The 12,739-nt window shown below is 50.0% G+C and overlaps 2 protein-coding genes across 2 annotated transcripts; both read right to left on the minus strand.

The window, feature by feature from the left end:
* Nucleotides 1–313: 313 nt before the first annotated feature.
* FSST1_011638 (ATP-binding hybrid sensor histidine kinase/response regulator) lies at nucleotides 314–8,180 on the minus strand (the record flags this gene model as incomplete). Its single annotated transcript, XM_083234789.1, has 4 exons — nucleotides 314–958; nucleotides 1,007–5,592; nucleotides 5,648–7,971; nucleotides 8,050–8,180. 4 exons carry the CDS (start codon nucleotides 8,178–8,180, stop codon nucleotides 314–316), a joined length of 7,686 nt encoding a protein of 2,561 aa, XP_083081334.1.
* Nucleotides 8,181–10,607: 2,427 nt separating this feature from the next.
* On the minus strand, nucleotides 10,608–12,441 carry FSST1_011639 (protoporphyrinogen/coproporphyrinogen oxidase; the record flags this gene model as incomplete). The annotated part of the gene is made up of 5 exons (XM_083234790.1): nucleotides 10,608–11,645; nucleotides 11,703–12,053; nucleotides 12,113–12,193; nucleotides 12,256–12,325; nucleotides 12,431–12,441. The coding sequence occupies 5 exons, from the start codon at nucleotides 12,439–12,441 to the stop codon at nucleotides 10,608–10,610; spliced, it is 1,551 nt and encodes a 516-aa protein (XP_083081335.1).
* Between the last annotated feature and the right edge of the window lie 298 nt (nucleotides 12,442–12,739).

The following is a 12,739-nucleotide window of genomic DNA, read 5'->3' on the forward strand; positions in this document are numbered from 1 at the left end:
TGAATTGAGAAGTCCCTGTTCATCCGCGCCTTGACACAAGCTGCCGTCCTCTTCAATGCTCCTCGCTCAAGTGAAACAGAATATTCAAAAAATCCGGATCAATGCACAATTGCACATAATCTTTATATGCGTTCAAACGCTTTCCCTTGGACTACTCGTGAGAAGTCACCTTCCTTCGCCTCTCCATGTCCTCTCTTCCGTCCAGCCTTGCACCCCCCCTTCATTTTGCCGTTGCGTGGCGTAAATGTGTAAAACTCAACCACTGATATGGCTGTTATATGATAAAAATGTCGGGCGACGAGGTTGTGTCGCCTTAGTGAGGAAAGATTCGATCTTTCAATGATGAAGCTGAGGATGTCAAACTGCTGCGTTTGCTGGAATCCTTCCCGGACGTGAAAGAACTATTCTCTGCCTTCTGACCCTCTTCTACAAGGTTCGTTGTGCTCTGTCGCTGTGGTTTCTTTAGAACACTTCTGGATTTGTCATTGGAGAAGCCGGTTAGGGACGGTCGCTCGCTATTTGACTCGCTGCTGCGACGTTGCTTGGTGAGCTTCCGAGGGAATCGCTTCTGGGACTGAGAGGTAGAACTGTCCGCGATGGAAGCAGTGTCTATAGAGCGACCGTCGCTCGACATACGGCTAGGGGCAGCCGTGCTTGTCGAAGGTGGCACAACGCCCTGAATCGTTAACGGTGATGGTTCTCGCTGCTCTTTGCCGTACACGGGACTTTCCTGTGCTTGCAGCGCAATCTGGTCAACGGGCTGATTAAACACAGCCTCTTCCTGCATGGGATCAAGAGATGCATTGGATGATTCTCTTGTTCCCACGCTCGGCTTGACTACAGGAGACGGAAGAACAAAAGAAGAATTTGATTTGGTAGTGGGAGCCCCCGTAAGCGTGTGCAGGCTGAGGGTCGACCCTCGTGGCACTGGGGGTGATGGCTCTGGCTTTGGTGCATGCTACGACAAGTCAGTGTTTGGTTTTCTGTGATAATTTGGTTCACTTACCTCGATACACAGGTACGCTTCGAGCTTCTTCTTGAGTATCTCCGACCTGACAGGCTTGGCAAGATAGTCATTCATGCCAGCAGCCAAGCACTTCTCCCTATCTCCTTGGATTGCAGAAGCCGTCATGGCAATAACCAAGATTGTGCGCACTGCGTCCAAAGAGTCCTTCCTAATCAGCTTTGTTGCCTCATAGCCGTCAAGAACCGGCATCTGGACATCCATCAAGACAACATGATACGGTCTTCCCTCCTTAGCTTTTTGTCGAAGGCCTTCGACAGCTTTAAGTCCATTGTCATAAGCCTCGACACCCTTGTACCCCAGCCTCTGCACATACTGGATGGCAATCTTCTGGTTGATGGGGTTGTCTTCGGCAACGCAAATGCGAATCTCGTCCTTGGGCACCTTGGATAAGTCCAGGTAAGGGTTTGGTGATTCGGCTCGCTCTACGGGGGAAGCAGCTGCAAAATAGCGGTCGGTCGAGGACGTAGCTTTAGTCTGCACATCACCTGCAGCAACATCGGGCTTGGCTTTTTCGAACGTGACGGTAAACCAGGCTGTCGTACCCACGTTTTCTTCGCTCTCGAGCCTAATCTTACCCTTCATCATTGTTTCAATAAGAGATTTGCAAATGCTAAGACCGAGACCACTTCCTCCATACTTTCTTGCAGTACTGGCATCCGCCTGGCTGAAAGGCTGGAACAATTTGGCCAGTTGCTGAGGAGGAATACCAATACCAGTGTCCCGAACCCAGAAGGTAAGAGTAGCATGCTCCTGTGTTTCCTTGTCAAGTCGGGCTCCAATAGTTATGGAGCCATCTTCAGTGAACTTGAGACTGTTTCCAATAAGATTACCCAGCACCTGGTGGAGACGAATAGGGTCGCCATATATCAACATAGGCGGCAGGTTGATGTTCTGTACAATCTTGACATTTTTCTTGGACGTTTTTTCGCGGTTGCTGTAGGAGACGGCCCGAACAACTTCGCGAACCATATCTTCAGGGTTGAAAGCAATGATATACAGCTTCATCTTGTCCGCTTCCATTTTGGAAAAGTCCAGAATGTCATTAATAACAGTCAGAAGCAGATCGGCCGACACTCGGATAGAGTCGGCCATCTCAAGCTGATCTCTGTCCAGGTCACTATCACGGAGGAGCTCAGAGTTACCAATAACACCATTAAGGGGAGTGCGAAGTTCGTGAGAGACATTGGCCAAGAAAATGGATTTGGCCTTGGCCGCCTCCTCCGCAAGCTTGACGTTTCGTTTAGCTTCCGCTTCCGCGTTCTTGGCCTTTGTCTCTGCCTCGAGTGCCTTGGCTAGAGCTCGCTTCTGTACGGCGACCATGGAGCGGTTTTCTGCCGAAATCTTCTCCACGTTCTTCATCGCCAGCGCGTTCGAGTAACTGATACCAATTTGGTTGACAAGTAGTTGCAGGACAGTGACATTGCGATCCGTGAAAGCACCCGGTTCGCCCTCAAGATAGAGCACACCCAGTAGTGGTTTGTTGCCATGGCAGATTGGAATGGCAATTATGCTCTTGCCAACAGGATTTCTCTGAAGCCATGAATCATTGACGTTGCCGAATCTCTCATCAGATACCAGGTCAGGGACAAAGACCGACTCGAGGAAACGCGTGGAATAGAGAACGACATTCTCAGCGATGAGCGAGGTTCCAGATAGGGGTATACCTGGTATATGTGCTGAGGCACCTCTCTCTGGGTCACCACTAGCTGCTACACACCAAGTGTCCATATCGTTCTCTTGGACGACGATGGCAGCCAGTGTAGCCGAGCCACCGCACGTTTGCAGGATGACGTCGCACATGGTCTTCAAAAGCTCGTCTACTTGCAACACGGAGGAGATAACCTGGGAAGAGACAAGGATGGCATGCAGATCGATCATATCGAGAGCAGGCAGTCCCACTCCAGGCTCGGCCTGGATATTCATCGAACCCCGCCATGCTCCTATGCGCTCGCCCTTGTTAAGGTCGGACATGTTCATGGTATTAGATGGAATACGTGTCAGATCTCCACCGTCCTCCGCCTCTACAGTCCGGTACTGAACGGATGCTGTGTCAGCAACGAAGTCGGTCTGCACACCCATATCGGTGGTTCGTTGGTTCCTTGTAGGGCCATGCAGTAGCAGGCTGTGTTCCTCCTCGACGGCTTTCGAAACACCGACGGCACCCATCTGCCTGAACAACCCAACCGCTTCAAGAAGCGCTGCACGAGCTGATCGACGTGCGCTTCGCCGGATGAACATGCCAGCCATGAGGTAATTGCCAAGGGCTTCGTCGAAAATCGAATCATGCTCGGTAGCATGGTCCAGGGCACACTCGTAGTTCTGGATGGCATTTCCATAATTGCCGGACAGTTCCTCAATCTGCGCCTGTAGGAACTTCATCCAGCTCAGGTAGTTAATGTCTGAGAGGGTGCACCACTCATCCATCATCTTGGCATAGCGTCGCAGTTCCCTGATGACCTCCTCGACCTGCGAGGAAAAGGTTTCATCTGGAGAGCAAGGGAGCTGGAGTTTCTGCAGCAGGTATCCGGCACGAGCTAGCCCGTAGAACAATAGTATCACCCTACTATTATAGGAAGACCAGAGCATACTGAGCTGATCGATAGCATTACCCCCAATTTCTACGGCACGCTCATAATGCCCGTAGAGGAATAAGGGTATGATCTCGAAGCTCTCGTAAAAAGTGATGGATCTATTGCTTTTGCTATTGCAACTGATCAACCAGTTCTTGTAGTTCTCCGCATTGTGGGTTTCATCGTTCATGACTTCGAGTGCATTCGCAATGCGAGTCTTGCCCTGCAGAGCCCTGCAGAGCTGCTTGACGGCAATGAGTACTGAACCTCCTCGAGAGTCAGAATACCAATTGGGAATCTCCTCGCAGCCGTACTGGCAGAATCCTTCAAGATCTGCGCAATTCTCTCCGCCGAAAAACTTGAAGATTGCAGACACGCCGTACGACATTATGATCGATTGTCTGTCGCCAGCAACTGACGAGTATTCCACAGCATCCTCCATCTGTGCACAGATCATGGGCATCGTCAGATGAACGTGACCAACGCACATGGAATAAAGCATCAATCCGCGAGCAAGGAAGAAAGGGTCTCGAGATTGATAAAGAAGGTCCTGGGAAGTGTTGCTCAGATCCACTGCGAACTGTGTCATGTTGAAGCGCGACAGCGCGATCATTGCGAGGTAAAGGAATGCCATTCCAGACTGCGGATAAGCGCCTCTTTCCAGGTGCATTTCTACCATCATGAGGCTGAGATGATAAAAGCGCAAGCTGTCACTCCACCAAGCGGCACTAACGGTTTCTGACAGGACGGCTCCTATGGACGCAACGTTGGCATCTACCGCCTGTTTGTAATTGAGGAGTTTTTCCTGGCCCATTGTCTGGATTTGAATTGACAATCGTTCGAACTTATCATCGCACTTCTTGAAACTCGGCTCATCATCGACAGTAACCTGAAGCCCAACCAGGCAATCTTTGAGGGAAGCTAGAGCAGCAACGGAATCGCCACTTTGTGCGCATATCCTCGACTGCAAGACATATGCCGGTGCTTTATCGAATGGTGATTTTCCATTGGCGAAGATGGTGCTGAGGATGTCATTTGCTGCCATGTAATTACCCATATAAAGATAACACTCGGCTGTTCTTAAGTATAGTTGCATCGTTTCGTCGTAAGACACATCTTCCCTGCCTTCCGTCCATGGGTCGTCTTGTAACAGAGATACAGCTGTTTTGTAATACTTTGCGGCTGTAGGCTTTGCGCCACTCTCTGCAGCATCTTGAGCACAGCTTGTCAACAAATTGCGGTATTGTCGACGATTGGAAATTTTTCTCTGGATTATATCGACCGCGGCACAAATGTGCGACGCTATGTTGTCCAATTGTTTGATTTCGCTGCCATGGTATTTTTGGAGTGTTTGCACGATGATAAAGTGCATCTTCCGTGAATTGCACTCTTGCAGATCAGCTGAGGCATGGATATATCGATCGTGGGCGAACCTAAATCGATCATCGGTCTCACTAGGTACTATGATGTATGCCTGGATGGCGGCTTGAAGGCCGGCGATAGCTTCCCCTTGGGAATATGACTTGTGTGTGAACTTGGCACAGCATGCCCCTCTGTCGTCGTCGTGGTAGTCGAACTCACCACTCATCAACCGACAAATGAGTTCGAATGAGAATGAGTTGCCAATAAGGGCGGCCCAAGCTAATAGGGTTCGTGCTGCTGCAGGGAGTTCTGACAAGCGATGGGTAATGAACGCGGTATCAAGCGTATCATAATCCTTTTCTCCTTGGAACTGCTCAAAGAGCCTGTCGAGGTCGTAGTGCCATTGACTGTCCCTATAGTCGTACCAGATACACTTCTTCCGGTGGCAAGCACTCAACATCTCTCTCATATAGAATGGGTTGCCTGCCGTTTTAGACTGCAACACTAGCGCAAGAGGCAAGACTTCTTCTTTCGGTCGACAGAGTGTTGTTGAGACGTATTGAACGATGTCATCTTCGGTCAGGGGTGACAGTGCAATGCGAGTGATTAAAGGGCTGCCAGAGCGAGGAAATTCTGCAAACATGATTTAGCCAAAGGTTACTGAATCCAAACAAATATTCACACATACCCTCATTCTCAGGGAGATGAATCATGCTTTGGATCTTCTCCCATGTGATTTCTTCAGTGCGATAGGTCATAATGATGACCATCTTCATTCGTGAAGCGATGATTTGAGAGATCAGTTCCATAGACTCATCATCGGCAAAGTGGAGATCATCTAAGCAGAAACAAATGAACTTGTGTGCAGTAAAAACTCGAAGTACATCCAGAAAGATGTTCATCAGCCGCATAGTCTTGGTGGATGTGCCAGTACGAAGAAAGTCTGAAGACGATTGCGAAGCAACACTGGGGTTTCTCGCAACTAACTTGGGAGAGCCACCAGGAGATGATCCTCGGCGCTTCAGTCCCGACCTAACACTACCTTTGCTCGAGCTAAATTGTAAAGACGATGAAATCGATCTGCCAATCGTTGTTTCTGGGGGGCCGAGAAGAAACTCTGGAAGCCCTAATAGGCGATGCAACATGGGCCAAACAGGACGAACGAATTGCTTGAGACCCTGGTGGAAAGGAGTCTCGGTATTTCTCTCACCCCAGACCTGCTTAAACAGGGACGAGAGCAGCTTAAGCAGAGGTCCAAAGGCAGTTCTCCTGGCCGTGTCAAACTTGGCCGTGGCGCAGTAACCTCGTCTCCTTGCATCAACAAGAACGCTTTGGACAAGGCAGCTCTTCCCAAGACCACCTGCGCCTTCGATTGTAACAACCTCGCAGTAATCACGGCGTCGGAACTTGGCAGAGCCTAGTTGTCTTGATAAGCTAGATGCTGTCGACTCCACCATACTGTGACGGGTCTGAGAGTCGGGTCCAGAACTTTCGACGAGACTGCGTGTTTCAATAGAAATGGATTGGTGTCTCTCCCAGGGTCTAGCGACTCGAGGAAGTGTGCCCGAAGGTGACGATGCGATCGTATCGCCAGAAACCGTTTGAGTATCTGAATACAAGGGGTTGAAGCTGGTCTTTGGCATTTTGGTTTCGGAAGGGGCGGTATGTGTGAACGAGCCGCTTCGGTAGTTGGTGCCGTCTACAGAGCTTGCTCCTTCGCTAGATATATCATCGAACGCGGCGGCGTCATTTGATAGAGTTGAGCCGTCTGAGAATCTGTTGGTGTTTCCCTTGAGACTCATGGCGTGACTTTTTGCAACACGATCAATAACCTTGTTCAATTCTGCTTGCTCCTGCTGACGACCGATCATGATGGCAGGAAGCATGAAGAAAGACGATACATCCCTTGTGCCAATCCTCCACTCCTTGAGTGCCAGCCAGTCTCCATCGCTGAGGAACTCATGAACCTTGGCTAAATCGTAACGAAGGCCGCTTGCTGAGTGATATCGGTCTGTGACACTCTTTGCTGTGCACCGTTGTATAATCCTTCCAATAACATCCGGAACGTCGAGTCTCACGGTAGACACGTTTGGTATCCTCCGACCAAGAACACCTTGTACAATGTCAAGAGGAGTGTCGCCCTCAAAAACAGGCCGCTGGGTCAATAGGGTCCAGAACAAGACACCCAGGGAGTAGATATCGGTACGGCTATCTGGCTCCGCAGGCATTCGACCTGTTTGTTCGGGGCTTATATATAAGAGTTTGTTCCGTGCTCCAAGTTCTTTCGAAAGAGTAGACCACCCGGTGCTTGTCAAGCCATGTTCGAACGAACGAACCCCAGATCCAAAAGACATGACTTTGACCTGCCCTGTCTCAACGTTGAAGTGGAACGCATCACCTCGAATCTCGCCGTGTATCATACCAAGATTATGGTGGAGGAGTTCCAGACATTGTGCTGCGCCTATAGCAAAGTCGAGAAAGTATTGTAACGAAATCGGGTCGTGCAACTCGGGTTCATTCTTCCGTAATGAGGTAAAGGTTTCTCCGTGAGTACGAGCTCTGTAGAAAGCAGGGCCCATATCCAGCACCTCCAGCAGGTAATTAGGCCCAGGATGTTGGTATATAGCAACAACAACCTGAGCGCGATCGCCGGGGAGGGGGTTTAGTCTAATCAAATCCAGAGGTTTGACAATATGCTGACCGGTCGGGTCCGAGTTGGCAATTAAGCTTCTGGCGATATGAAAAGCCCGCTCTTCTCGTAAAGCATGGTAAGATATCCGAGCAACCACTTTTTCTTCGATATAAGGGGCATCGCTTGGGTTGTTCGATGAGGAGGAGGCTGGGGGTGTAATTGCCTGGGTATCATAGCCATCGTTATTCGATATTGGGGCGTAAGGTTCTGACGGAGATGGGCGGCCAGAATGCAGCCTCAATGCTGATCCTGGGCTTGAAGCATTGTGTGAGCTCGAGGGCGAAGGCACCGACGAGACAAAACGGGTGCCAACAACATGCCTAAATGTAGTTAGAGAGGGAGAAAGTATTTTGACCAGGGCCATGAGCAACCGTCGTGGCCCATGGTGGGGTTTTTACCAGTAGTCATAAGAAGAATGGAAGGGTAGCTGGTTTTCATCCCAAGTATAACCAGCTATCTGACGCAATCGCTCGTAGATTCGAGGCGGCGGATCGAGAAGGTCGTCGGTAACGAGCGGAGCACTGTCCATGATGGAGCGCAAACGGCGGCGCGCCGCGAGGGCGAATCAATCGGTGCCGGTAGCAAAGCGGGAAGGCTACGGGAAGCGAGTGTTGGTATTCAATCTAGGTCTGAGGCACATGAAAGTGAAGCGCCCATCATCGGAGATATATCGGCTGGGACAGGTCGCAAGTAAAGAAGGAAGAATTCGGTATCGAAGGACTAAAGCGAGAGTCGGGCGCAAGCAAAACACTGCGTAAAATGCGGGAAAGAGACGATGACTTTGAATGTTTGGATCGGGATATTGTAGGATCTGCGTCTGGAAGGCCGAGCGTTTGGTGGAACTCTTCTGGGACGGAACAGTGCTGATATGACCCTGTCTATGACGGCAGAGGCTCACAATGGACAATAATACGTTGACGGCAGATCCGGTCAGCGTCTGGGGAATGGGGATTCAGGAGGGCGAGACAAGGTAAGGCTCCGGCAAAAAAGAAGATGGAGATGAGGACGAATCGAATGATAGAACAGCTTTGTAGTAGTTACTGGACCGAATCGTGACCGCCGAGTACAAGCAAGTAGGTAGGCAGTGTGGGTTGGGGTTAGGGGAGTTTGAACTTTGGAGTTGGCTTAGTTAGGTCAAGGCTGGCTTAGATTTGGGATGCCGGACTACCTATGAGTGGACTTTGTGGATTCCCGCCCCTCTCAGTCTCAGTACTTCAAAGTGAGATACTTGGGAGTAGCTAACAATTGGATGTTTATGTTATTTTGAGTGTCTCTCTAATAGTTGGGTTTATTAGTTTGTGGTATGCTTAAAGCTAGTGTCAATCTAACCCTTTATACTATGAACAAACTACCTCCTATATCCAAACAGTTCTCAAGTCAAGTCAACCGGTTTCTTATCGATGCGACTCGTCGGAATTGGCTGCCGACCGGGTTATGTGCGTGTGTTTTTTTGTGTGTGCCAAAGATACAGGGTCCAAGTCTTGTTCGCAGGCTGGTCCCGTCTTGAAAGAGTAGTGGATGACGGAATAGCAAGGGTGGTGTCCCGGTTTGACAGTTGGGCGCAGGCAGTCAGACGTGGTTGGAGATGCAGAGTAACCATGAGCAGAACACGTTGTTCTCTGGTTAGTTTTCACAGTTCAAGCCCTGCATCTTCAGCTTCTATTGGACCATGGCCCTGTTTCAAAACAAAACACAGAAAGTCATGCAATCAGAACATCTATTACTCCACCTCCACCTCCACCACCACCACCACCACCATCGTGAACGTCCTCTCTGTGAGGTATAGTGGTCACCATAATATGCATATTTGAGTCCCGTAACCGAAACTCTACATCGTTTCCAACTCTTCTATTACCCCCTTGGGCATCGACGATAATATCCTCTCGGGTTAAGGGTGCCCTGGTCAGTTATCTCTTCTCTAATAATAACTCTCTTTCCTGCCCATCCCTTTTCCTTCTGGCCAGAGCGTAGAGCTAGAAGAAGAAGAAATTTTCTTTAGCTTTGCAGGTTACGTGCTGCCAAGAGTAGACTCCGACAATCACTTTTTTATGGCGCATCCATCAATGTGCTGTACTTGCTGTACATAGTACCCGTGCAGCGACTGTGACCTATTGTAGCAAGAGAGAGAAAGGTGGGATTGACAAATTTCGGCTCATGCTGCGAGATGGACCCTTGTGGCGTCGTTTATGGGTCGCTGCACTACCAAGCGCTTGCTTTATTGACTTTTCTCTTAGGTTGTTTGGCGTTGCTGTTTTGATGATCTCTTGCAGTAGCGCATTCTCCTGGCATCCATTCCTGTGATGAGAGTCTAAAATTATTGTAATCTACACTTTTCCCTGTACTCATTGTCGAGCATTACGTGGTGACTGAGAAAATAATTTCGATTCCATTTATAGTGAGTCTTACACTTTAACCCCTGATTACACAGGTACGTAGCGATGATGTAAGTGGCAGGGAGTTAATGAGATGTCACTGCGATGTTCAGCTCGTGGCTGTCAGTCCATTGTGAAACAACATCACACCTAAACACCATATCATTAATGATGAGAAAATGCACATCAAAAAAAGCAAAATACAAAAAGAGAAAATTAAAAACACAAACAGATTGTATGTTCTATTGTATGTTGTATACTATTATGTATCTGTATAGGACAATCCGTTCATTTGTCTAACCCTAGAGCAAAAATTCCAGATCTATCTTATCATGCCCCGCTTCTCCAGCGGGAACCTATATCCATCCGGCCGTCCAGCTAACTGGGAACATTCACCAGCAGCGTCTTGTCTTATTTCCCATCATCAATCCTAAAATTCTGGACTCGTCATTCCTCGAGGCGCTAACTCGCTTCCCACAATGTTTTCTTGTACGCATATCTCTTGAAATATCAAACAACGTGCCCAACCCAATGTTAGATTGCTCACGCCATACCTTCAACTCCGACTCCAATGCAGTAGTTGTTTACTGAGCCTTGGAGTGGCTGGGGATCCCGTTGGTCTGGGGAGTGCTGAAAACGAAGTTCTGGGTGAGACGACGCTCAGTGTTCTGGCGGGAGTTGACAAAGTCGGGGTAGTTGAGGGTCAGCTCGACAGCACCGCTGTGGATGGCATCAACAGCCTCAACACCGAGCATAAAGGAGTGGTCCTGGTTACCGACCTCGTATCGCCAGCTGCCGAAGCGGCCACGGGAGAGGATGTCCATGGACTCGAGCTTGGGGAGGACCTGCTTGAGGACACCTTCACGCTCGAGAGTGGGGGTGGGGTAACCGTGGTCGAAAGCACGGTGGTAGGTGGAGACGATCTCGTCCTCAGGCTTGATCATGTCAGTGTTGATAAGACCCTGGATACTGTCCTTGAGGAGGTTCTCAACATCGACAGGCTTCATGGTGGACTGAGAAACCTCAAGCATGATGGACCAGTAAGGACCCTCCTTGGCCTCGGAAGAAGCAGCCTTCTCACCGTTGGCAAGGTAGAGAGTGGGGAGCTTGGCGTCCTTCTGAGGCTGGTTGTAGGGAGAGTAGTTGGAGAAGATGGTGGCACGGTAGAAGGGGCAGTTGTCCTCGGGGAAGTACAACCAGCACTTGTCACCAATGCGCTCAGGGCGCTCACCTCGGATACCGACACCAATGACGTGGGTGGTAGAGTAGTAGAGCTGCTTGGTGAGGGTCATGAGCTCCTGGTTGCCGAGCTTCTCGGCGAGGTGGTCAACAGCCATGGTGTTGACGAGCTTGTTGTAGCTAATGGTGCTGCCGTCGGCGAAGTAGGCAATCTTCTTCTCGCCATCGATCTTGGTGACCTCACCCTGCTTGCCGAATCGCTTCTTCTCCTTGGGGATGGTCTCAGCGACAGCGATCCAGATACCACCGGTACCATCACGGGCGGGGAATCGGAAGGTAGCGTTGGGGCCCCAGTTACCGGCAACCTTGTTGAGGATAACGTTCTTGGTGACAAGCTTAGCGTCAGGGGCGGCGACACGCTCACCGAGCCACTGGCATTGCATCTGCAGCTTGTTAGTACACCGCCTTCGCCGTCTTCTGTATGGGGCATGATAGCGTACCTTCTTGGTGGGAACAGCCCAGACCTTGTAATTGTAAGGTCGCATGAAGATGTTGGCAATGCCCTCACCCATCATGCGCACGATCCACTCGTCGAAGTCCTTGGGCTTGGTGTTGGCGACACGGCACTCGAGAGCAGAGTCGATGATACCCTCAATACAGTCGACCTGGTCCTCCTTGGGGAGCATGGAGATGTTGTTCTGGAAGGGGTAAGGAACCCAAAGGCCCTTGTAGCGCACGTAGGAGATTCGCTGGTGGGTGTACCAGTCATCATCCTTGGGAAGAGCCTCGTCGATACAGTCGTCGAAGTACTTGTAGTGGGAGAAGATAACGTGGCCACCGACGTCGTAGAGCTAGAAAATTGCAGGTTAGCAACAAGGTTTTCGGTCAAGATTCAACGGCAACAACTTACGAAACCCTCGGGAGTGGTATCAGTACTGGCAAGACCACCAGCCTTGTCAGAAGAGTCGACAATCAGCCATGAAGGGCCGTTCTGTATACATCGTCAGTCGAGATTCTTGACTCTTGCGAGAGGTGGCGGTGAGGGCGGCATACAATGTGGTTGAGACGCTTGGCAGCACCGAGACCAGTAGGTCCCATGCCAATAACGAGGACATCGACGTTACTAAAAAAGCATAAAAGTCAGTAAACTTTGTTTTAACAACAGAAAACATATCGTGGCGAGCGTTGCTATCAATCAATCGTAACGACAGGCGGAGGAGTAACTCACGTATTGGCCATGGTGGGGGTATTAGATGAAGCTGTAGTGGGTATTGGGAAGAGAACAAGAGGAAGAGAAATGCGCAGACGCTGACAACAATGGGGCGACTGGAAAGAGAAGAAGCTGTACAGAACAACGAGAAGACAGCAAGAAGATCAAAGCCCCGTGGTAGCTGTAGATATTGACTGCGATGGATTGCAGAAGTGAGGTGGCTTCAGGAGAACGGGTGGCAGAAAAGGAGAGACGGTAAGGTAACTAAACGGATGGCGGGGCTAAAATTATTTTGGAGCCCCTAGACTGAGGAGGGGGGACCCGACT

The sequence above is a fragment of the Fusarium sambucinum genome, chromosome III (genome assembly GCF_050947815.1).
Source record: "Fusarium sambucinum isolate potato_lamoka chromosome III, whole genome shotgun sequence".
Taxonomy (NCBI): Eukaryota; Fungi; Ascomycota; class Sordariomycetes; order Hypocreales; family Nectriaceae; genus Fusarium; species Fusarium sambucinum.